The following is a 25,954-nucleotide window of genomic DNA, read 5'->3' as shown; positions in this document are numbered from 1 at the left end:
CTCATTAGTGAGCCGGCAAAGCATTGGTACTTGGTGATGATGATTGATCACTTCCATCATTTTGTGAAATTCATATAAGTAATAGCTTGTTTAGTTTTGAAGGGGCTCTCTCAAACTCTCGAAGAATAAGTATTATGAATTTGTCTTGTATTTGGCAGCAAGGTGACGGTGATGGTGAATGTGAGACGTCACAAGTATGCAAGCCTCATACAGCTGTGAGCTCCAGCTCTGCACACTCTGCACTCAGCACTGAGAACAAGTCAGTATACCTGCCACTACCAATAACGTTTACTTCAAATTACTGTTAGAATACTCAAAAACAAAATCATTTATTCAAAATAGGTACTATTGTACACCTTTTGTTTGTCCATTTTTTAGATTTGAAAGATGATATAGTGGTGATAATTAATTACGTTAACTTAAAACTAAAGCTATGAGGGTTCCGAACGCGCCCAAGTCTGAGAAGAGCCCACAACAAACTCAGCTGGGTATTATTTTTTTATTATCACCACTTTACAAAAACTTTACTGTTATACTACTCGTAGTATCAGAACTCATAGTAATACTAGTAGTAGTACCTGTTCCTCCTCTCTAACCTGCTGTATGCAGTGCAGCTGCATGCTGGCTAGTGGCTCCCCGGTACACTCTAGATACATTCTGATAATATATTTCACAGGCAGGCGGACTTCAGCCCTTCTGCACATTCTACTCAAACCTTAGGTAAGCATATACAGCGTTATTTATCACTAGATGATGGCTGCAGCTTCGCGTGTGTGTGTGTGTGTGTGTGTGTGTGTGTGTATGTGTGTGTGTGTGTGTATATGTTTGTTACTCCTTCACGCAAAAACTACTGGACGGATTTGGCTGAAATTCGGAATGGAGATAGATAATATCCTGGATTAGCACATAGGCTACTTTTTATCCCGGAAAATCAAAGAGTTCCCACGGGATTTCGAAAAACCTAAATCCACGCGGGCGAAGTCGCGGGCGTCAGCTAGTTTATCACTAAATGATGGCTGCAGCTTCGTCCGCATGGATTAGTCAGATCCCCTGCAGCATCAGGATTGAGGAGTTGGAATCCAAATTTTTTATGGAATAATGTCACAAAGTTCCTCTATCGATTAAAGGAAAATTACGAAAATCGGTTCAGAAATCTCTGAGATATCAGTGTACTGTTAGTAGAAAACACAACTCCTCTATTTTTTAAAGTCTGTACAAAAGTAGCCTATGTTACTTCTTGGTTAATCCTTTCTTGTCTGTGAAAGTCCTGAAAATAGGTTCAGCCATTCCGAAGATTAACCGGTTCAAACAGACAAACACTTCAGTTTTATTTATTAGTATAGATATTACACATTTATAAAGAAACTTTATGGACAAGAAAATAATCAAAATTTTTTGTTTCAGTCGCTCCCCTACCCGCGAGTCTTGCGACAAATAACGAGATACAAGTGCCCCCAACTGAAGAAGCCGATACAAACGTCAGTTGCCGCTACAACAGATCAACAGATTGTTTTGTCAAATTATACGATGTTTTCTCAAAGAAAGTTGTACCAAGACAAGACGGAAAAGCTGTTGTCTTGCGGTCTTGTGTGAGTCAGAACATTGCATCCAAAGATACAGGTTCTCAGGCAACAAGTGAGAACGAAGTCTCTACAACAGAATATGTTGAACCTGTCACTAATAAAGTAAAACTAATCGAATCAAAAACTTTACAAAATAAAACTGATTGTTTGAAGAAGGTCATTGATATACAATGTTTGTTACAAAGTAGTTCACACACGGAGGGAAAAGGTTTCATTTGTGATATTTGTAGAAAAGTGTTTAGACGAAAACGTCTCTTAGTTAAACACATAAAGACTCACGCTGAAGTAAGATGGCTCACTTGCAAGATTTGCCAGTACAAATGTAAATATCAAAGTCATTTGAAGCGTCATATGAGAACCCACACTGGTGACAAGCCATACTCCTGCAAGATATGTGAGTACAAATGTGCACATAGCACTAGTCTAATGCAGCATATGAGAATACACACTGGTATAAAAAATTTCTTGTGTAAGTTATGCGATTACAAATGTGCACATAATAGTAATCTAGTGACGCACATGAGAACCCACACTGGTGACAAGCCATATTCATGTGAGATATGCGAGTACAAGTGTTCACAAAGAAGTAGTATAATAACGCATATGAGAACTCACACGGGTGAAAAGCCATACTCCTGCAAGATATGTGAGTACAAATGTGCACATAGAACCAGTCTAATGCAGCACATGAGAACTCACACTGGTATAAAAAAATTCTCGTGTAAGTTATGCAATTACAAAAGTGCACAAAATGGCACTCTAGTGAGGCACATGAGAACTCACACGGGTGAAAAGCCATACTCCTGCAAGATATGCGAGTACAAATGTGCACATAGCACTTGTTTGAAGAATGTCATTGATATACAAAGTTCGTTACAGAGTAGTTCACACACAGAAGGAAAATGTTTCATTTGTGATATTTGTAGAAAATTGTTTAAACAAAAAAGTCTCTTAGTTAAACACATAAAGACTCACGCTGAAGTAAGATGGCTCACTTGCAAGATTTGCCAGTACAAATATAAATATCAAAGTGATTTGAAGCGTCATATGAGAACCCACACGGGTGACAAGCCATATTCATGTGAGATATGCGAGTACAAGTGTTCACAAAGAAGTAGTATAATAACGCATATGAGAACTCACACGGGTGAAAAGCCATACTCCTGCAAGATATGTGAGTACAAATGTGCACATAGAACCAGTCTAATGCAGCATATGAGTATACACACTGGTATAAAAAATTTCTCGTGTATGTTATGCAATTACAAATGTGTACAAAATGGCACTCTAGTGACGCACATGAGAACCCACACGGGTGACCAACCATATTCATGTGAGATATGCGAGTACAAGTGTTCACAAAGTAGTAATCTAATTCAGCATATGAGAATTCACACTGGTATAAAAAATTACTTGTGTAAGTTATGCGATTACAAATGTGCGCAAAATAGCACTCTAGTGACGCACATGAGAACCCACACTGGTGAAAAGCCATACTCCTGCAATATATGCGAGTACAAGTGTTCACGAAGTAGTAATCTAATGAAGCATATTATGAGAGCTCACACTGCCGCTGGTGAAACGCCTTCATCAAGTTCGTGAGCCGCACGCCTCACTCCGCCGCCGGAGAATGCTCAGGAGATAGACTGTGCAACAGACTGTTTGTGTATATTACGACTAGCTGATGCCCGCAGCTCCGCTCGCTGGGATTTAGGTTTTTTTAAAAATCCCGTGGGAACTTGAATTTCGCGGGCAGAACCCGCTAAGCTAATTTCTTAACCATTAGTTTATAAAATGCGAAAAACCAAATTAAATTTGAATTTAGCCGGCAGGCCCGTCACTTCCACCTTAATATACTGTAACTCCTACAGTTTTCTTAGCTATAAGTATATGAGAAATAATAAATGTGTAAGTACCTACCTATTAATGTATGCTTTTATTTACCCTCCTTTCATCTCATCCTAAAGGCCTGCACCGACGAGGGTCTTCTATTTTGTCCGTCAAACCGGCCAAGTGCGAGTCAGACTCGCACCGAGGGTTCCGTACTCAGGTTATTTTCCGACATTTTGCACGAAAATCAAAATTATTATGCATAAAAATAAATAAATATCTTTTAGAATGTACCGATAAAGCCCTTTCATGTAATACTTCACTTGGTATAGTTATCTTAGGTACTATAAAGATTTAAAATACTTATTTGTTCATTCAACACATTTTAATTTTTTTTAGGGTTCCGTAAGCTCAAAAGTAAAAACGGAACCCTTATAGAATCACCTTGTCTGTCTGTCCGTCATGTCTATCAAGAAAACCTATAAGGTACTTTACGTTGACCTAGAATCGTACAATTTGTTGGAAGTAAATTTTTTTGAGCACTGTGTCTGGCAGATGGCCTCTCTTTGGAATCTGGATGATCCTAACAGACGACCGAACTTGGTGCGGCCGAACCAGCGAACTGTGCGGTGCGCTGGTTCGGCCGAGACAAAACAGACGAGCGAACCGAACCCCGAACCGTCCAGTTGTTTTGTACTAGCAGTGCGTGAACTTTATATGAGTCTTTATATAACTCCAACAGTTCTATAATAGCTCTTTTCTCTGAAACAATGCTATCTTCTTGGCGCTCGGAATCAATATTTGATGCGAACACGTTGCTACGTGTTGCGCGTACGGTGCATAGAGTAGGATTATATTAGCTGAACCAACAAATGGTTCGGTGCGCCGTCCACACGGCCGTATCGGTTCGGGAGCGCACCGCATTCGATGTGCAAACGCTCCGAACCAGCCGCACCTATAAAAATAATAATAATGTACGGCGTACCGTACGCCACACGAGAGAACATGGTACGACGGCGAACCGCGTTCGTGGTTCGGCCGCACCAAGTTCGATCGTCTGTTACTACTTTTATACTAGGTCTGTGGGATGATCTCAAAAATCAAATAATGACAATCAAAGCAAAGAATTGGTAAGACTTCGTCTGTGGTGGCGTTTGCTGGCGCGCGTGCGATGCTTTTTTGGAGTGTGTTTTTGTGAGAAGTGGCTGGTTTTTGTGTTCTGCTGGTGTTTATTGGTGGTGGAACTGGCTGGGAAGCGCTCTAAATGGCGCCGCGTGTATGTCGGCGGGCGCCGGCACAGACGGAGTCCATACTTATACATATAGTTTCCATAACTTGTGAATACTACAAACTTGACATTGGCTAATCTGTGTAAAGCCAGACGAGAGAAAAAAAAAACAAAAAAAAAGAATAGGTAAGTACCTAACTAATACCTAATCTGTGATGTAAGGGGCATGAGACGGGTCTGCCCGCGAAATTCAAATTTAATTTGGTTTTTCACAATTTGTAAACTAATACGACAACGTAGGCTTATGGCATTTTCAATTGCGACAATGGCAGTATCATCCTCACAGGTTTATATAAAAATCTTTACTTGAAAAGGTCCAGTTTAAGAAATTAATTAAAGTATCGACTAATTTGTGAGAATAGTCGATACTAGAATTAATTTCTTAAACTGAACCCTTTCAAGTAAAGATTTTTAAATCAACCTGTGAGGATGATATTGCCATTGTCGCAAATAAAATAACCATAAGCCTACGTTATCGTATTAGTTTACAAATTGCGAAAAACCAAATTAAATTTGAATTTTGCGGGCAGGCGCGTCGCTTCTACCTTTTTTGTGTTATTGAATTGAACGAAAGTCGAAAGTTTTAAAAGGACTTCGTCTGTGTTGGTGTTAACTAGCAGGCGTGCTCTGCCTTTTTGGAGTGTTTTTTTTGTTAAAACTGACTGGAAAGCGCTCTAAGGGGGTGCCGTGCGTATGTCGGCGAGCGCCGGCACAGACGGGGTCCATACTTGTATAGTTTAACTAACTTGTTACAAATAATTACAAACTTGACATTGGCTTATCTTTGTAAAGCCACACGAGAGAAAAAAAAAAAAAAGTTCTAAAAGTATATGAAAAGTATTAACCATAAAGCTATGTCAACACGGAACAATTACTAGTACTAGGTACTGTTTAGCGGATATGGCGGATTCGTGGTCTGTGCTGTTTAGCATTTGCTGTGCATTTGCTTGTGCGTATAACTTTTGCTCGAATATGGATCGAATGTTATGTCGAGCTTGACATTCAACTCAAAACACTAAGCCTTGAAAGAAAATGCAGTGTTGTGTGCCTTTCTGCAAAAGAACTTCCGACAATGTATCAACATCGGACGGAGAAGGGAAAGCGATTAGTTTTCATGGGTCAGTATGTTTCAGTTGACTTCTAAACCGTAGTCATGACTTAGCAGAGCTTTTACTTGTCACACTCCACAACAGTGATATAAATGAAAATCCATGTCTGCTCCGCAATGTCCAAGTTGCGAGTTAGTCCCTGATCAGTTCTGTGCTGACTGATGGTCTGAGCAGTAGTCAGTTCGTACAGATCAGCTGGTCACGCTGGTGGTCATTGAAACTGTCCTGCAGCCCACTTGCAGCAAACCAAGAGCTTTCAAGGAGTTATCAAAATGTGTGTGTATCTACTTGAAATATAACTGACTAGCCGATGCCCGCGACTTCGCCCGCGTGGATTTACGTTTTTTCAAAATCCCGCGGGAGCTCTTTGATTTTCCGGGATAAAAAGTAGCCTATGTGTTAATTCAGGGTATAATCTATCTCCATTCTTAATTTCAGCCAAATCCATCCAGTAGTTTTCGCGTGATTGTGTGACAAACATCCACACTTTCCCATTTATAATATTAGTATGGATTAGGATTAGGATTATTGTATAAAACAAATCAGTATGGTACTATTTGTTATGTATAACATAAAAGGTAATTTCCAGTTTTCCCCGTGAAATGCATCTCCGTACTGCCTGGCTTAGAGCCCTCGGCAAACAAGACGACCTTCCAGACTCTGCTGTGGTCTGCTCGCAACATTTTCTAAGTGATGACATTTATGAAACAGAAAGTGGCTCAAGGCAAATATGTGCCGGTGCTATTCCTTCCACAGTGCAGGTAACTCATAATATCATGTTCTGTGTTGTCAGTTGTCAGTAAATCAAAAGCAATTAATCAGATCAAGTGTGGCTGAGGAAGAAGGAGCTATGACATTGGATCTGAATTTCCCTTTTATAACCTCTGACCAAAAAAGAGGGGTGTTATAAGTTTGACATGTGGATCTGTGTATCTGTCTGTGGCATCGTAGCGCCTAAACGAATGAACTGATTTTAATTTACTTTTTTTTTTGTATGAAAGGTGGCTTGATCGAGAGTGTTCTTAGCCATAATTCAAGAAAATCGGTTTAGCCGTTTGAAAGTTATCAGCACTTTTCTAGTTATTACTGTACCCTTCACTTGTTGGGGGTGTTATAAATTTTTAATTTACACTTGTTTCCTCATTTGTTATAGTATTGTATGGAAACAGTAATGTAGAAGTAACGTATAGTCTGTTTCCAGGTTTGCATGATATGCCTAGACACTGACAGCAAGCTGTTACTAATGAGTAAACTGAAATTGGATGAAGCATATGAGAAGTTAACCGGAGAGCCTGTAAGTTGTTAATTTATGATGTGAAGTTATGTTTTGTATACACACAAGATGGAGTTAAATCCCTAGATTGGACCTACATCTATGTTCACACTTAAATGCTTTTGATAAATATGTTAGCAGTGTAAGGACAAACAAGGATTACTGAAGGAATGTCGGTGTTTTATAGGATATATTTCGGAGAGTGTGCACAGGAACTTTTCGATCTTGTTCCCCCTTCACCATTTTACCACCGAACCGCAAGACGTCGGGCGAGTTTCCATCCTTATGTCGTCGACATTCCATCTACACGCACGAAATGTTTTGCGTCATCATTCCTCATACGCATGGCTAAGGTTTGGAATACTCTTCCGCGATCTGTGTTTCCTACCAATTACAATCCGGGTATCTTTAAAACAAGAGTGAATAGGCACCTTCTAGGTAAACGCATCCCATCTTAGACCACATCATCACTTTCCATTAAAAAAAAAATGTCTGACTAAATATGTGTTGTTTCAGTTGTGTGATCAAGGAAAACTAAAACAGACACTTTGCGTACAATGTGCTCAGAGATTGATAAACTTCAGTAGATTTAGAGACAAGAGCTTGAGAGCCCGTGCACTGATGATGGACTTAGTTGAGAAACATGAATCAGTGAGTACTTAACACATAATATGAACTGATTAGTTCCACCTTTGCTTTCAAACTTGCATTCTTTCTCTATGCTTATACTGTACACATTGAATATTTAACTTGTCTCCCAACAGATAACAAGACATCATATCACAATGATAAACCGCACAAAACACCAACTAACAAGTAATATGGTGGTGACATCGCTGGGCCCTGACCACTGTGACTTACACATACTAGAACATCTCTCAGAAGACAACCAGGAAGAATCGGAGGAAAGCAGACTAGAAGGTATCATGAAAATTGAAGGAAACAATGAGTCCACGTCGGCTGATGAAGACATGGAAATGGAGAATGAAGATGACAAAAATTTAATTGATTTTGTTGAGAATCCAGTAAAGTACGAAAGTGATCCCTTCCAATGTGCATGTTGTTGGGAGGAGTTTGTCCATGAACATGCGTACATGCAACATATGAGCAAGCATGTCCAGGTGAGATAGCCGAGTGGTTCAGACATCCGCCTCCTGTTCAGGAGTTTAAGTTCTATCCCGGCCATGCATCTCTAACTTTCTAAAAGCTGTTAGGTCTTGTGTGAGTCAGAACATTGCATCCAGAGATGCAAGTTCTCAGGCAACAAGTGAGAACAAAGTCTCTACAACAGAATATGTTGAACCTGTCACTAATAAAGTAAAAGTAATTGAATCTTTCCTGAGTTATGTATGTTGAAATCAATTAAATATCACATGCTTTAACGGTGAAGGAAACAATCATTCTGGAAGAAGGAAACCTGCATGCCTGAGATGGTGGGTTAAGACCAAATGCTTCTCCTTCTGAGAGGAGACACATACTCATTAGTGAGCCGGCAAAGCGTTGGTACTTGGTGATGATGATTGATCACTTCCATCATTTTGTGAAATTCATATAAATAATAGCTTGTTTAGTTTTGAAAGGGGCTCTCTCAAACTCTTGAAGAATATTATTGTTTGTTGTTATTTGAATAAGTATTATGAGTTTGTCTTGTATTTGGCAGCAAGGTGACGGTGATGGTGAATGTGAGACGTCACAAGAATGCAAGCCTCATACAGCTGTGAGCTCCAGCTCTGCACACTCTGCACTCAGCACTGAGAACAAGTCAGTATACCTGCCACTACCAATAACGTTTACTTCCAATTACTGTTAGAATACCCAAAAACAAAATCACGGGGCACGGCAGTGCCTCCGCCAAGACGAGCCAAACGGCGGCCGGGGCGCTACGTACCTTTTTCTCGAAGAGTTTCGCCGTATTTTCGACCCGTCATAACTTCGGTCTGGATGACGCTAGAAAGCTGAAATTTTCAGTATAAGGTGTCCTCAGCAAATTTACCAAATATACTAAGTATCAAATATCTAGCTTTTATGGTTACAGATTTATTGATACCTAAAATACGCCGATTTCGTCCCTCACTGATGATCATCAAAACCTCTATTTAAAACCTCTAAGGTACTTCCCGAAGTCCTAGAAGACTGAAATTTGGTATGTGGACTAGAAATTGCATACAAACTACAGGAAAATTGAGAAATTGGAATTTCCCCCCCTCTATGCCTCTTATGAGAAAAGCAAATCTGTAAATTCTGTCGCTAGAATGCTGATATTTTCAGGATAAGATGTCCTTGGCAGATTGATTAAACGCATTGAGTATCAGTTGTCTAGCTTTTATAGTTTCAGATTTATTGACAGTCAAAACTTCTAGTCTGTAATTCTAGGGTACTTCCCGAAGTCCTAGAAGGCTGAAATTTGGTATGTAGACTAGAAATTACATACAAACTACAGGAAAATTGAGAAATTGGAATTTCCCCCCCTCTACGCCTCTTATGAGAAAAGCAAATCTGTAAATTCTGTCGCTAGAATGCTGATATTTTCAGGATAAGATGTCCTTGGCAGATTGATTAAACGCATTGAGTATCAATTGTCTAGCTTTTATAGTTTCAGATTTATTGACAGTCAAAACTTCTAGTCTGTAATTCTAGGGTACTTCCCGAAGTCCTAGAAGGCTGAAATTTGGTATGTAGACTAGGAATTGCATACAAACTACAAAAAAATTAAGAAATTGGAAATTTCACCCCTCTACGCCTCTGTATGGGGGAAGCAAATCTTTAAATTCTATCACTAGAATGCTGATATTTTCAGGATAAGATGTCCTTGGCAGATTCATTAAACGTACTGAGTATCAATTGTCTAGCTTTTATAGTTTCAGATTTATCGACATTCAAAACCTCAAGTCACAAATTCTGTGGTCAAAATGTGGGTACTTTCTGAAGTCCTAAAAGACTGAAATTTGGCATTAAGCAGGAATTTCAAGAATTATGAACAACAGATAAATTAAGAAATCGGGTCCCCCTTCATCCTCTCGTATATGAGATGCATATCTGTAAAATCTGTTGCTCGAATACTAAAGTTTACAGGATAAGATGTCCGTGGCAGATTTATCAAACGTGCCAAGTATCTGTGTTTCCTGAAGTCCTAAAAGACTGAAATTTGGTATATCTGCTTCAAAATTGAGTTGCAAGATTCCACCCGAACAAACATACTTACATACGAGCACATTGCAAGTTGAATAAAAGCTTTTAAAAAAAGAGGTAACGATAGAGAGTGGGCCATGAAAATGATGTACCTACAAGAAATAGATCCAAAAAAAATTTAGGGCACCTGCCAAAAAGAAATGAAATCCCACCAAAAACATTTCATGTAAAAAGTTAGCCAAGACTCACAAGTTCATAATGTTTTCACTGTTAAAAAGTTATGAGATCTCTAGTAGAGCCAAACCCCTAGCTGAGCTTAGATTTGTGCTGGCCATGGGACCTATCCTAAGTCCAAAGTAATATAGCTCTTAAATGTTCTTGACTATATCACATTTATAACAATAAATAACAAATCACTCTACTTACAAGCTCTGATTCTACAAACCCTATATCTTGGTAAAAAAAGTACGGCTTGGCCGTTTAATGTTCGTAAAACTATTACATGACATAACATATTAAACGTTAAAAGTTATTAAACGGCCAAGCCGTCCTTTTTTACCAAGATGTAGGGTTTGTAGAGTCAGAGCTTGTAAGTAGAGTGATTTGTTATTTATTGTTATAAATGTGATATAGTCAAGAACATTTAAGAGCTATATTACTTTGGACTTAGGATAGGTCCCATGGCCAGCACAAATCTAAGCTCAGCTAGGGGCTTGGCTCTACTAGAGATCTCATAACTTTTTAACAGTGAAAACATTATGAACTTCTGAGTCTTGGCTAACTTTTTACATGAAATGTTTTTGGTGGGATCATTTATTCAAAATAGGTACTATTGTGCTCCTTTTGTTTGTCCAATTTTTAGATTTGAAAGATAATATAGTGGTGATAATTAATTACGCAAACTTAAAACTAAAGCTATGAGGGTTCCGAACGCGCCCAAGTCTGAGAAGAAACTCAGCTGGGTATTCTTTTACTATCACCACTTTATAAAAACTTTACTTTTATACTAGTTTATATTCTACTACTACTTTATATTCATAATAACCTAAATATTTTTCGCATCTGATAATTTCATTTTTTTTTTGTTTTTTTTTTTTGGTGCAATTATATACAAAACTTTTGCTACAATAATTATTTTAATTACTTTAATTATTTTAATTTTTCATTATTTTAATTATTACATTTTAATATTACTTTTAATTTACGTAATAAAATTATGGACACAATTTATAATTGTCTGAAATAAAATATTTTTATTTTATGATGGGCACTTTTGGTCCAGGGGCAACCAGGGGTGGTCTTTTTGACGACTAGGTATAACTAGTAGTAATTTTAATTTATAATTATTAATGTTTTAGAATTTACTTATTATCCTTAATGATTTATTATTTTTGTAAATTGTTTCTTTTTATTTTATATTTTTTATTAAATATAAAACTATAACTATTTCAATAAATAAAAAAACTGTCTTTTATTATTATTTATTTATACTACTCGTAGTATCAGAACTCACAGTAATACAGTAGTAGTACCTGTTCCTCCTCTCTAACCTGCTGTATGCAGTACAGCTGCCTGCTGGCTAGTGGCTCCCCGGTACACTCTAGATACATTCTGATAATATATTTCACAGGCAGGCGGACTTCAGCCCTTCTGCACATTCTACTCAAACCTTAGGTAAGATACAGCGTTATTTATCACTAAATGATGGCTGCAGCTTCGCCCGCATGGATTGGTCAGATCCCCTGCAGCATCAGGATTGAGGAGTTGGAATCCAAATTTTTTTATGGAACAATGTCACAAAGTTACTCTATCGATTAAAAAAAAATTACGAAAATCGGTTCAGAAATCTCTGAGATATCAGTGTACTGTTAGTAGAAAACACAACTCCTCCATTTTTTAAAGTCGGTAACAAAGTAGCCTATGTTACTCCTTGGTTAATCCTCTACTTGTCTGTGAAAGTCTTGTCATTCAAAGTTCAGCCATTCCGAAGATTAGTCCGTTCAAACAGACAAACACTTCAGTTTTATTTATTCGTATATAGATATAGATATTACACATTTATAAAGAAACTTTATGCACAAGAAAATAATCAAAATGTTTCGTTTCAGTCGCTCCCCTACCCGCGAGTCTTGCGACAAATAACGAGATGCAAGTGCCCCCAACTGAAGAAGCCGATACAAACGTCAGTTGCCGCTACAACAGATTGACAGATTGTTTTGTCAAATTATACGATGTTTTCTCTAAGAAAGTTGTACCAAGACAAGACGGAAAAGCTGTTAGGTCCTGTGTAAGTCAGAACATTGCATCCAAAGATACAGGTTCTCAGGCAACAAGTGAGAATGAAGTCTCTACAACAGAATATGTTGAACCTGTCACTAATAAAGTAAAAGTAATCGAATCAAAAACTTTACAAAATAAAACTGATTGTTTGAAGAAGGTCATTGATATACAATGTTCGTTACAGAGTAGTTCACACACGGAGGGAAAATGTTTCATTTGTGATATTTGTAGAAAATTGTTTAAACGAAAAAGTCTCTTAGTTAAACACATAAAGACTCACGCTGAAGTAAGATGGCTCACTTGCAAGATTTGCCAGTACAAATGTAAATATCAAAGTCATTTGAAGCGTCATATGAGAACCCACACGGGTGACAAGCCATATTCATGTGAGATATGCGAGTACAAGTGTTCACAAAGAAGTAGAATAATAACGCATATGAGAACTCACATGGGTGAAAAGCCATACTCCTGTAAGATATGTGAGTACAAATGTGCACAAGGTAGTAGTCTGATAAGGCATATGAGAATACACACTGGTATAAAACCTTTCCCGTGTAAAATATGCCATTACACATGTGTACAAAATGGCACTCTAGTGAGGCACATGAGAACTCACACGGGTGAAAAGCCATACTCCTGCAAGATATGCGAGTTCAAATGTGCACATAGCACTAGTCTAATGCAGCATATGAGAATACACACTGGTATAAAACCTTTCACATGTAAAATATGCCATTACAAATGTGCACATAATGGCAATCTAGTGACGCACATGAGAACCCACACGGGTGACAAGCCATATTCATGTGAGATATGCGAGTACAAGTGTTCACAAAGTAATAATCTAATGCAGCATATGAGAATTCACACTGGTATAAAAAATTTCTTGTGTAAGTTATGCAATTACAAATGTGTACAAAATAGACATCTAGTGTCGCACATGAGAACTCACACTGGTGAAAAGCCATACTCCTGCAAGATGTGCGAGTTCAAATGTGCACAAGGTAGTAGTCTGATAAGGCATATGAGAGCTCACACTGCCGCTGGTGAAACGCCTTCATCAAGTTCGTGAGCCGCACGCCTCACTCCACCGCCGGAGAATGCTCAGGAGATAGACTGTACAACAGACTGTTTGTGTATATTACGACTAGCTGATGCCCGCAGCTCCGCTCGCTGGGATTTAGGTTTTTTAAAAATCCCGTGGGAACTTGAATTTCGCGGGCAGAACCCGTCTCATGCACCTCAAGGGGCATGAGACGGGCCTGCCCGCGAAATTCAAATTTAATTTGGTTTTTCGCATTTTATAAAGTAATGGTTAAGAAATTAGCTCTAGTATAGACTAATTTTGACACATTAGTCGATACCAGAGCTAATTTCTTAAACTGGACCCTTTCAAGTAAAGATTTTTATATAAACCTGTGAGGATGATACTGCCACTGTCGCAATAGAAATGCCATAAGCCTACATTGTCGTATTAGTTTAAAAAATGCGAAAGACCAAATTAAATTTGAATTTAGCCGGCAGGCCCGTCGCGTCCACCTTAATATACTGTAACTCCTACACTTTTCTTAGCTATAAGTATATGAGAAATAATAAATGTATAAGTACCTACCTATTAATGTATGCTTTTATTTACCCTCCTTTCATCTCATCCTAAAGGCCTGCACCGACGAGGGTCTTCTATTTTGTCCGTCAAAACGGCCAAGTGCGAGTCAAACTCGCACCGAGGGTTCCGTACTCTGGTTTTTTTTCCGACATTTTGCACGAAAATCAAAATTATTATGCATAAAAATAAATAAATATCTTTTAGAATGTACCGATAAAGCCCTTTCATGTGATACCCTACTTGGTATAGTTATCTTAGGTACTATGAAGATTTAAAATACTTATTTGTTCATTTTTTTTAGGGTTCCGTAAGCTCAAAAGTAAAAACGGAACCCTTATAGAATCACCTTGTTGTCTGTCTGTCTGTCCGTCATGTCTATCAAGAAAACCTATAGGGTACTTCCCGTTGACCTAGAATCATACAATTTGTTGGAAGTAAAATTTTTTGTGCCTCTGAAGTTACCCGTACTCACTTATATAGCACTGTGTCTATGGCAGATGGCCTCTCTCTGGAATCTGGATGATCCTTGTAGTAGTAACAGACGATCGAACTTGGTGCGGCCGAACCAGCGAACTGTGCGGTGCGCTGGTTCGGCCGAGACAAAACAGACGAGCGCATCGAACCCCGAACCGGCTCTAGCTCTGGCGGCGCGTGGGAGCAGTCATCGCGCCACACAATCGATCACTGGCTGGTGAGATCGGGCATCTCCGGGGTCCAATGACTTCTCCTCCGCGCAGACAGAGCGCGCGGGCAAAACTGGGTGGGATTTTTGCTCAGAAAAATCCGGAGCAGTTTCTTCACGGAGTGGTGTAGGGCGCGTGCGCAGTGGACGACTGTAGCCAATCCACTGAACCAACAAATGGTTCGGTGCGCCGTCCACACGGCCGTATCGGTTCGGGAGCGCACCGCGTTCGATGTGCAAACGCTCCGAACCAGCCAAACCGATAGAAATAATAATATTGTACGGCGTACTGTGCGCCACACGATCGAACATGGTACGACGGCGAACCGCGTTCGTGGTTCGGCGGCACCAAGTTCGATCGTCTGTTACTACTTTAATATTAGGTCTGTGGGATGATCTCAAAAATCAAATAACAAAGACCTTACAGTTAGTAAGTGTAAGGTCTTTGTCAAATAATGACAATCAAAGCAAAGAATTAGTAAGACTTCGTCTGTGGTAGCGTTTGCTGGCGCGGGTGCGGTGCTTTTTTGGAGTGTTTTTTTGTGAGAAGTGGCCGGTTTTTGTGTTCTGCTGGTGTTTATTGGTGGTGAAACTGACTGGGAAGCGCTCTCAAGGGGCGCCGCGTGTATGTCGGCGGGCGCCGGCACAGACGGAGTCCATACTTATACATATAGTTTCCATAACTTGTGAATAACGAATAACTACAAACTTGACATTGACTAATCAGTGTAAAGCCAGACGAGAGAAAAAAAAAACAAAAAAAAAATAGACAACTACCAAGTACCTAACTAATACCTAATCTGTGATGTAAGAGGCATGAGGAGGCATGAGACCGGCCTGCTCGCGAAATTCAAATTTAATTTGGTTTTTCGCAATTTGTAAACTAATACGACAACGTAGGCTTATGACATTTTCAATTGCGACATTGTCGCAAATAAAATAACCATAAGCCTACGTTATCGTATTAGTTTACAAAATGCGAAAAACCAAATTAAATTTGAATTTCGCGGGCAGGCGCGTCGCTTCCACCTTTTTTGTGTGGTTGAATTGAAGGAAAGTCGAAAGTTCTAAAAGTATTAACCAAACATGTCAACACGGAACAATTACTACTGTTTAGCATTTGCATTTTGCTTGTGCCTTGTGCGTATAACAATTGATTGAATATGGTTCGAATTTTATGTCGAGCTTGACATTCAACTCAAAAGTCAAAACCTGGACTTTGTCTGTGGTGGCGTTTGCTGGCGCGTGTGTTGTGACTTTTTGGAGTGTTTTTTTGTTAGAAGTGGCCGGTTTTTGTGTCCTGCTGGTGTAGGAACTGACTGAGAAGCGCTCTAAAGGGGCGCCGCGTGTATGTCGGCGAGCGCCGGCACAGACGAAGTCCATACTTATACATATAGTTTTCCTAACTTGTAAATAACTACAAACTTGACATTGGCTAATCAGTGTAAAGCCAGACGAGAGAAGAAAAAAAAAAATCAAAACCAGAGTAGTATAATTCTTTGGTCAAAACCAGAACAGGTCAAAACACTAAGCCTTGAAAATGCGGTGTTGTGTGCCTTTCTGCAAAAGTACTTCCGACAATGTATCAACATCGGACGGAGAAGGGAAAGCGATTAGTTTTCATGGGTCAGTATGTTTCAGTTGACTTCTAAACCGTAGTCATGACCTTAGCAGAGCTTTTACTTGTCAAACTCCACAACAGTGATATATAAATGAAAATCCATGTCTGCTCCGCAATGTCCAAGTTGCGAGTTAGTCCCTGATCAGTTCTGTGCTGACTGATGGTCTGAGCAGTAGTCAGTTCGTACAGATGAGCTGGTCAGGCTGGTGGTCATTGAAACTGTCCTGCAGCCCACTTGCAGCAAACCAAGAGCTTTCAAGGAGTTATCAAAATGTGTGTGTATCTACTTGAAATATAACTGACTAGCCGATGCCCGCGTGGATTTACGTTTTTTCAAAATCCCGTGGGAGCTCTTTGATTTTCCGGGATAAAAAGTAGCCTATGTGTTAATTCAAGGTATAATCTATCTCCATTCTTAATTTCAGCCAAATCCGTCCAGTAGTTTTTGCGTGATTGAGTGACAAACATCCACACTTTCCCATTACATATTAGTATGGCTTAGGATTAGGATTACTGTATAAAACAAATCAGTATGGTACTATTTGTTGTGTATAACATAAAAGGTAATTTCCAGTTTTCCCCGTGAAATGCATCTCCGTACTGCCTGGCTTAGAGCCCTCGGCAAACAAGACAACCTACCAGACTCTGCTGTGGTCTGTTCACAACATTTTCTAAGTGATGACATTTATGAAACAGAAAGTGGCTCAAGGCAAATTCGTACTGGTGCTATTCCTTCCACAGTGCAGGTAACTCATAATATCATGTTCTGTGTTGTCAGTTGTCAGTAAATCAAAAGCAATTAATCAGATCAAGTGTGGCTGAGGAAGAAGGAGCTATGACATTGGATCTGAATTTCCCTTTTTAACCTCCGACCAAAAAAGAGGGGTGTTATAAGTTTGACGTGTGTATCTGTGTATCTGTCTGTGGCATCGTAGCTCCTAAACTAAGGAACCGATTTTAATTTAGTTTTTTTTTGTTTGAAAGGTGGCTTGATCGAGAATGTTCTTAGCCATAATTCAAGAAAATTGGTTTAGCCGTTTGAAAGTTATCAGCACTTTTCTAGTTTTACTGTAACCTTCACTTGTTGGGGGTGTTATAAATTTTTAATTTACACTTGTTTACTCATTTGTTATAGTATTGTATGGAAACAGTAACTTATAGTCTGTTTCCAGGTTTGCATGATATGCCTAGACACAGACAGCAAGCTGTTACTAATGAGTAAACTGAAATTGAATGAAGCATATGAGAAGTTAACTGGAGAGCCTGTAAGTTGATAATTTATGATGTATATAACACACAAGATGGAGTTAAATCCCTAGATTGGACCTACATCCATATTCACACTTAAATGCTTTTGATAAATATGTTAGCAGTGTAAGGACAAACAAGGATTACTGAAGGAATGTCGGTGTTTTATAGGATATATTTCGGAGAGTGTGCACAGGAACTTTTCGATCTTGTCCCCCCTTCACCATTTTACCACCGAACCGCAAGACGTCGGGCGAGTTTCCATCCTTATGTCGTCGACATTCCATCTACACGCACGAAACGTTTTGCGTCATCATTCCTCATACGCATGGCTAAGGTTTGGAATACTCTTCCGCGATCTGTGTTTCCTACCAATTACAATCCGGGTATCTTTAAAACAAGAGTGAATAGGCACCTTCTAAGTAAGCGCGCCCTATCTTAGACCACATCATCACTTTCCATTAAAAAAAAAATGTCTGACTAAATATGTGTTGTTTCAGTTGTGTGATCAAGGAAAACTAAAACAGACACTTTGCGTACAATGTGCTCATAGATTGATAAACTTCAGTAGATTTAGAGACAAGAGCTTGAGAGCCCGTGCACTGATGATGGACTTAGTTGAGAAACATGAATTAGTAAGTACTTAACACATAATATGAACTGATTAGTTCCACCTTTGCTTTCAAACTTGCATTCTTTCTATATGCTTGTACTGTACACATTGAATATTTAACTTGTCTCCCAACAGATAACAAGACACCATATTACAATGATAAACCGCACAAAACACCAACTAACAAGCAATATGGTGGTGACAACGCTAGGCCCAGACCACTGTGACTTACACATACTAGAACAACTCTCAGAAGACAACCAGGAACACCTTTGCTTTCAAACTTGCATTCTTTCTATATGCTTGTACTGTACACATTGAATATTTAACTTGTCTGCCAACAGATAACAAGACATCATATTACAATGATAAACCGCACAAAACACCAACTAACAAGCAATATGGTGGTGACAATGCTAGGCCCAGACCACTGTGACTTACACATACTAGAACAACTCTCAGAAGACAACCAGGAAGAATCGGAGGAAAGCAGACTAGAAGGTATCATGAAAATTGAAGGAAATGATGAGTCCACGTCGGCTGATGAAGACATGGAAATGGAGAATGAAGATGACAAAAATTTAATTGGTTTTGTTGAGAATCCAGTAAAATACGAAAGTGATCCCTTCCAATGTGCATGTTGTTGGGAGGAGTTTGTCCATGAACATGTGTACATGCAACATATGAGCAAGCATGTCCAGGTGAGATAGCCGAGTGGTTCAGACATCCGCCTCCTATTCAGGAGTTTGGGTTCTATCCCGGCCATGCATCACTAACTTTCTAAAAGCTGTTAGGTCTTGTGTGAGTCAGAACATTGCATCCAAAGATACAAGTTCTCAGGCAACAAGTGAGAACGAAGTCTCTACAACAGAATATGTTGAACCTGTCACTAATAAAGTAAAAGTAATTGAATCTTCCCTGAGTTATGTGTGTTGAAATCAATTAAATATCTCATTCTTTAACGGTGAAGGAAACAATCATTGCCGAAGGAGGGAACCATAAAAGAAAGACAATGGTGTCCAAAGTCCGACAATCCACACTTAGCCAGCGTGGTGGGGTTTAGACCAAATGCTTCTCATTCTGAGAGGAGACACATACTCATTACTGAGCCGGCAAAGCGTTGGTACTTGGTGATGATGATTGATCACTTCCATAATTTTGTGAAATTCATTTAAGTAATAGCTTGTTTAGTTTTAAAGGGGCTCTCTCAAACTCTCAAAGAATAAGTATTATGAATTTGTCTTGTATTTGGCAGCAAGGTGACGGTGATGGTGAATGTGAGACGTCACAAGAATGCAAGCCTCATACAGCTGTGAGCTCCAGCTCTGCACACTCTGCACTCAGCACTGAGAACAAGTCAGTATACCTGCCACTAGCAATAACGTTTACTTCCAATTACTGTTAGAATACTCAAAAACAAAATCATTTATTCAAAATAGGTAGTATTGTGCTCCTTTTGTTTGTCCGTTTTTTAGATTTGAAAGATAATATAGTGGTGATAATTAATTACGCAAACTTAAAACTAAAGCTATGAGGGTTCCGAACGCGCCCAAGTCTGAGAAGAGCCCACAACAAACTCAGCTGGGTATTCTTTTTTTTACTATCACCACTTTATAAAAACTTTACTTTTATACTAGTTTATATTCTACTACTACTATTCTACTTCTACTTTATATTCATAATAACTAGACTTGCAACGAATATTCGGTTACTATTTGGTATTCGGCCTATTCGGCTGCTTTTATTATATTCGGCCGAATACCAAATATCGACATATTATTCAGCCGAATACCCAATACTTAAATAATATATTTTGTCGTAGAGAAATAATTGGTAAAATGAAAAATTAAAATCGATTGATTACGTATATAATCATATTTTCATTTCTGTTATATTCATTTAAGTAGTCATTGGTGCATAACACAGGTACATAATCATCTTCTGAATTGGAAAAATGGAGGATTCTATGTATTTGAATTATTGTGGTAATCAAAATTTAGAAGGGTGAGGTTCTCATTTCTTTTATAATCATTCATTAAGTAGTCATTGGTACATAAAACAGGTACATAATTTAATCATTTTCTGTATTAAACAAGTTAAGAATTTTTCTATGCATTTGAATTATTTTCATAATCTAAATTTAGAAGGGGAAGGTTATGGTGCAGAAAGACTAACTTTTCTGCATTTTTAGGAAGTAGTTTACTTCTTTTTTTCTCGTAGACCATCCCAACTTCAGAGCGATGAGTACATTAGAACAAAACAAAGGAGCGCGAAACAATCACGTCTGTACAAGTTTTTGTCGCTAAAATCCGGCCGAATACTTTTGCCGAATATTCGGCTATTCGGTCAGGGGCCTCGCCGAATATTCGGTATTCGGTATACTGCCGAATATACTATTCGTTGCAAGTCTAATAATAACCCAAAAAAAATTCACATCTGATAATTTCATTTTTTTTTTTGGTACAATTATATACAAAACTTTTGCTACAATAATTATTTTAATTACTTTAATTATTTTAATAATTTTCATTATTTTAATTATTACATTTTAATATTACTTTTAATTTACGTAATTTAATTTGTATTAATTATGGACACAATTTATAATTGTCTGAAATAAAATATTTTTATTTTATGATGGGCACTTTTGGTCCAGGGGCAACCAGGGGTGGTCTTTTTGACGACTAGGTATAACTAGTAGTAATTTTAATTTATAATTATTATTAATGTTTTAGAATTTACTTATTATCCTTAATGATTTATTATTTTTGTAAATTGTTTCTTTTTATTTTATATTTTTTATTAAATATTATTTATAACTATTTCAATAAATAAAAAAACTGTCTTTTATTATTATTTATTTATACTATTCGTAGTATCAGAACTCACAGTAATACTAGTAGTAGTACCCGTTCCTCCTCTCTAACCTGCTGTATGCAGTACAGCTGCCTGCTGGCTTCACCGCGCACTCTAGATACATTCTGATAATATATTTCACAGGCAGGCGGACTTCAGCCCTTCTGCACATACTACTCAAACCTTAGGTAAGATACAGCGTTATCACACTCTTCACACTAATATTATAAAAGCGAAAGTTTGTATGTGTGTGTGTGTGTGTGTGTGTGTGTGTGTGTGTGTGTGTGTGTATGTGTGTGTGTGTGTGTATGTTTGTTACTCCTTCACGCAAAAACTACTGGACGGATTTGGCTGAAATTCGGAATGGAGATAGATAATACTCTGGATTAGCACATAGGCTACTTTTTATCCCGGAAAATCAAAGAGTTCCCACGGGATTTCGAAAAACCTTAATCCACGCGGGCGAAGTCGCGGGCGTCACCTAGTTTATCACTACATGATGGCTGCAGCTTCGTCCGCATGGATTGGTCAGATCCCCTGCAGCATCAAGATTGAGGAGTTGGAATCCAAATGTTTTATGGAATAATGTCACAAAGTTCCTCTATCGATTAAAAGAAAATTACGAAAATCGGTTCAGTAATCTCTGAGATATCAGTGTACTGTTAGTAGAAAACACAACTCCTCCATTTTTTTAAGTCGGTAAAAAAGTAGCCTATGTTACTCCTTGGTTAAGTCCCGTCAAAATAGGTTCAGCCATTCCGAAGATTGACCCGTTCAAACAGACAGACACTTTTTTTTTTTTTTTTTTATTATTTTTTTACAAAATATATACAAATAGAAGCTTAACTAAAACACCGAAAAAACCACAGAGGTTTGTCCTCGGTGCCTAGCTGCAACGAAGGTACATAAGGGTCAATAGGATTAGCACTAATATAAATAATTATAATATAATCTACATAGACATAAAAGACTCAGCCATCTAACGTTGCTAAAAAATATTCTTTTAATTTATACTTAATGTTTTTAATATCTATTTTTTTAATCAGCGTTGGAGGTAGTTCATTTATGAATCGCGGAACCAAGTACGCGGTGGTTCGCTCGCTGTAAGTATTGTTAGCGCGCGTAGTGTGCAGGCGGTTAGCCGTCATCACTCGCGTCTGTACAGGATGTTCTATTTTCCGGAGTATCTTCTCGTTGAAGAACTCCTCCTTTATCAATGAGCATTTAAACTGTTCCTGAACGGGTAATGTTTTACAGTGTTTAAATAGCCCTAGTTCATTGCCGTCGTATTTCGATTTGATGGAACTGGAGACAATAGTTTTTAAAATTCTTAACTGTAACTTGAGGTAAGTTTTATAAGTTCGACCGTAGCTACTGAGACCATATTGTACGTAAGTTAGAGCAAATGAGTTATATAGCATTAATTTGGTTTTAAATGGAATCCGTCGATTCAAGATAATTATATTAGCGAGAAATTGCCTTAGTTTGTTACATACATAATCTATGTGCAAACCCCAGTTGAATTTACAGTCAATGGTGAGACCGAGATAGGTATATCGGTCGACTAGCTCAATCGAAGGGCAATTACAACAGTTCAGATTATCACTGTGTAGACAGACATGATCGTGAGCTATAATTTTTTTAAAGGGGAGATATTTTAGATAGGCTGATCTGATGTGAATCAATTTGGTTTTTTTGACATTAAGAACTAAACCCGCATCGTGACACCACATGGTCAGGGTGTTGAAGTCCGTCTGCAATGCATCACAGATCTTATCAGGATCCCGGTCAGCGAAAAGGATGCAAGTATCATCCGCGAATTGGTAGCATGAACAATGCTGGATACAGTTTCTCATGTCATTTACATACGACAAAAAGTGCAACGGGCCAAGGACGGAGCCCTGTGCCGTGCCTTCACTAGCCACACGGGTGTCGCTGTAGGCGTTACCAATCCGTACATTGAATGTACGATTACGGAGATAGTCTGCGCACCAAGCGAGCAATGGACCTCGAACGCCGCATGTTTCTAATTTACTTTGCAGAAGATTATGGTTCAGAGTGTCGAAAGCGCGTGAAAAATCAATAAACAGTGCAAGGACGTGCTTTTTTTGGTTAAGGTATTCATTTACTTGGTCACTGAATTTTGAAAGAAGATCTATTGTTCCCTTTCCCTGCTGAAACCCATATTGATTGTGGTAAATGACTTCATTATTCTTATAAAACGCGTGAATTTGTTCGCAGATAAATTTTTCCACAATTTTATCTACCGACGACAAAAGCGTGATCGGTCGATAGTTAGAAAAGTCATTGCGTTTCCCTTTTTTAAAAACTGGTCGCACACATCCTTTTTTTAGACTGTCTGGGTAAAAGCCGCTTTTGACACTGCTGTTAATAAGATTTGCTATGGCCAAAGAAATCTTGTCACTAGCCGTTTTTATATGGCTGACCTTGATGCCGTCCGCCCCTGGTGCTTTGTTTACATTTAAGTTTTTAATAATCTTAGAAATTTTAGTGCTTGTCGCTTTCTGAAACAAAATGGAGGAGTTTAGGGACTTTCTATATAAATAAGGATCCAGAAGCTTGTTAGTGCAGGTTGGAATTATAGACTTAACAGCCATGTCGAATTCGTTTGCAAAGCCGTCAGCAATGGCCTTACAGGACAACCCTTGTGCTTCGAAGGCTTTTAAAATTGAATCATCTATAGATAACGATACACGACCCATCATCTCATTTATTATTTTATAGATATTTTTAGAGTTGTTAAAGCTGTTATTTATACGTTTAAGGTAATATGAATTTCGCCGGTCATCTAGTACTTTATTAGCTTTATTACGCGATTTTATGTAGTCTAACCTTAGTTTGTCATCATTAGGATTCTTTTTCCACAAGCTGAACAGTTTGTCCCTTCTATCACAAAGATTTATTACGTTACAGTCGATCCACGGAGCCCTAAATTGTTGTTTCCGTTGTTTATGGGTGCAATTTTTACTAGCCGTGACGCAAGCTTTCGCATGAGAATCAGTAATAAATTTAAGAATTTGATTAGGACAATTCATTGAATTAGTTTGCGCCCAGTCAACTTTATTTAGTTCATCAAATAAAACCTCGCGGTCAACGTACGCTTTCGAAACAACCTGTACATTGCTAGGAGTAGGCACGGCGTCGTTTGCGCACGCGAACACAATAGCGGCTAGCGCGATGGTCCGCCAGTACGACGTCCAGCGCAGCGGAGTACGGTTGTAATGTGGGGAATCGCGCAAAAATGTGGTCTATACATGATTTTGTTACTCGATTAAGTCTCGGTTCTATTCTAGTGTATGTCGTGATTCCGCACATTAAACCGGCCTCGCTCAATGTGTCCAGATATGAATCTGTGTATGATGATATGTTTTGTAGGTCGAAATTGGTGTCGCCGATAAGAAGAATATTGCTTTTGTGATCGAAGTGTGAAACATACTTACTTAATTCCTTTACAAAGATAATTTTGTTAGTACACGGTGGCCCATAAACTGCACACAGGACTGTGTCCTCATGACCTTGAAGTTTAAGAATCCCTGTAAGGTTTTCAAATGTGTTACTTTTATACAGGACGGATGTGAATTTTATTGAGTTGTTGGTATAAACAATAATACCGCCCCCTTTCTTATTTATTCGCAGTCTTGGGTGCATGTTATAGCCAGTTATATTATATAAATGAACGATATTGTCAGAAATTCCAGCTTCCGTGACTATTATAACATCCAATGGAAAACTACAACTGTGGATTACTTGCAACAGTTTTGTAAAATTTTTAATAATGGATCTAATATTGATATGTAGGCATGTAAAGTTGAGTTTACTATGGCTGGGTATATTTCGAAAAAAATGATTAATAGATTTACAATCAAAAATTTCATTAACTTTAGACATGATTTATCGACAAAAATATGAATAATAGGTATATATAGTTATAATAAGAGACGTCGGGTAGGTACGCTTAAAAGATTAAATTGCAGTTTCCCTTAAGACTAGATCAATGTCTTGAAGACAACGAATATAAAAGATTTTACTATTGTTACTTTTCCTAGCACAAACCTTCCCGTCTTTGCACCATACAAATTGAAAAGAGTTGCGCAGTTTTAGTTTAGCATTAAAAAGTAGGGTTTTAACGTATTTAGTTAACGCTTCTCTCACAAACACACGATCGTCGGCCTTTTCTTTAACAACATTAGGCAGCACCTGCGCGACTGTAATACTTTTTTCCTTACTAGCTGTAATCCATTCGTTTCGAGCATTTTTTGTCTTGAGTTGTAGTAGGATGGTGCATGGTTTATCCTTGCCACTAGACAAACGTTGGGTCGACTGTATTACGCCCTTGTCTACGTTTAATTTAGATGCTACCGCGGTGATTACGTTGTCGAGTTCCACGGGAGGAAAGTCAGGCAAACCGGCGATTTCAAGCGACGCTGACAGCGCGTTTTGCTCGTTCTGCCTCGCGCCTTGTTCCAGAACCGCAACGCGAAGCTCCAGGTGTTTGTTTTTGTTAAATAAGTCTTGATTTTTGTTCTCGAGGGTTTTAATTTTAGTATCTTGAGCTTTCATCGAATGTTCCATATTATTGAGCTGATCATGTAGGAACTCTAAGGATGTCTCCAATTGAGAAATTTCTTCACGGAATGTTTTTTTGAGTTCTCTGCTGATGTCCTGGACCAGCTTTCGTGTGTCGATGACGGATTTTGAATGCAGGGTGTGCCCAGAATCCGAGTCCTCGTCCGCGTCATCATCAGGGACAATGAACGACGACCTGCGAGTCACGTTTAGTAGGCACTCCTCACAACTCCACTCTATACCCGTAGC

General features: G+C 38.5%; 1 protein-coding gene across 1 annotated transcript in view; it reads left to right on the top strand.

The window, feature by feature from the left end:
- The window catches only part of LOC123878302 (zinc finger protein Xfin-like), a 41,629-nt gene that overhangs the window by 3,275 nt on the left and 12,400 nt on the right, over window positions 1–25,954 (top strand). Inside the window, exons 6-9 of the mRNA XM_045925447.1 lie at window positions 159–259; window positions 677–720; window positions 1,405–2,415; window positions 13,158–13,448. Coding sequence (XP_045781403.1) covers window positions 159–259; window positions 677–720; window positions 1,405–2,415; window positions 13,158–13,448 — 1,447 coding nt within the window. The remainder of the gene's footprint in view (window positions 1–158; window positions 260–676; window positions 721–1,404; window positions 2,416–13,157; window positions 13,449–25,954) is intronic.

This window comes from Maniola jurtina, chromosome 26 (genome assembly GCF_905333055.1).
Source record: "Maniola jurtina chromosome 26, ilManJurt1.1, whole genome shotgun sequence".
NCBI classification, from domain to species: Eukaryota; Metazoa; Arthropoda; class Insecta; order Lepidoptera; family Nymphalidae; genus Maniola; species Maniola jurtina.
The sequence above is the reverse complement of the archived record's forward strand: the minus strand, read 5'-3'. Positions and strand labels throughout refer to the sequence as shown.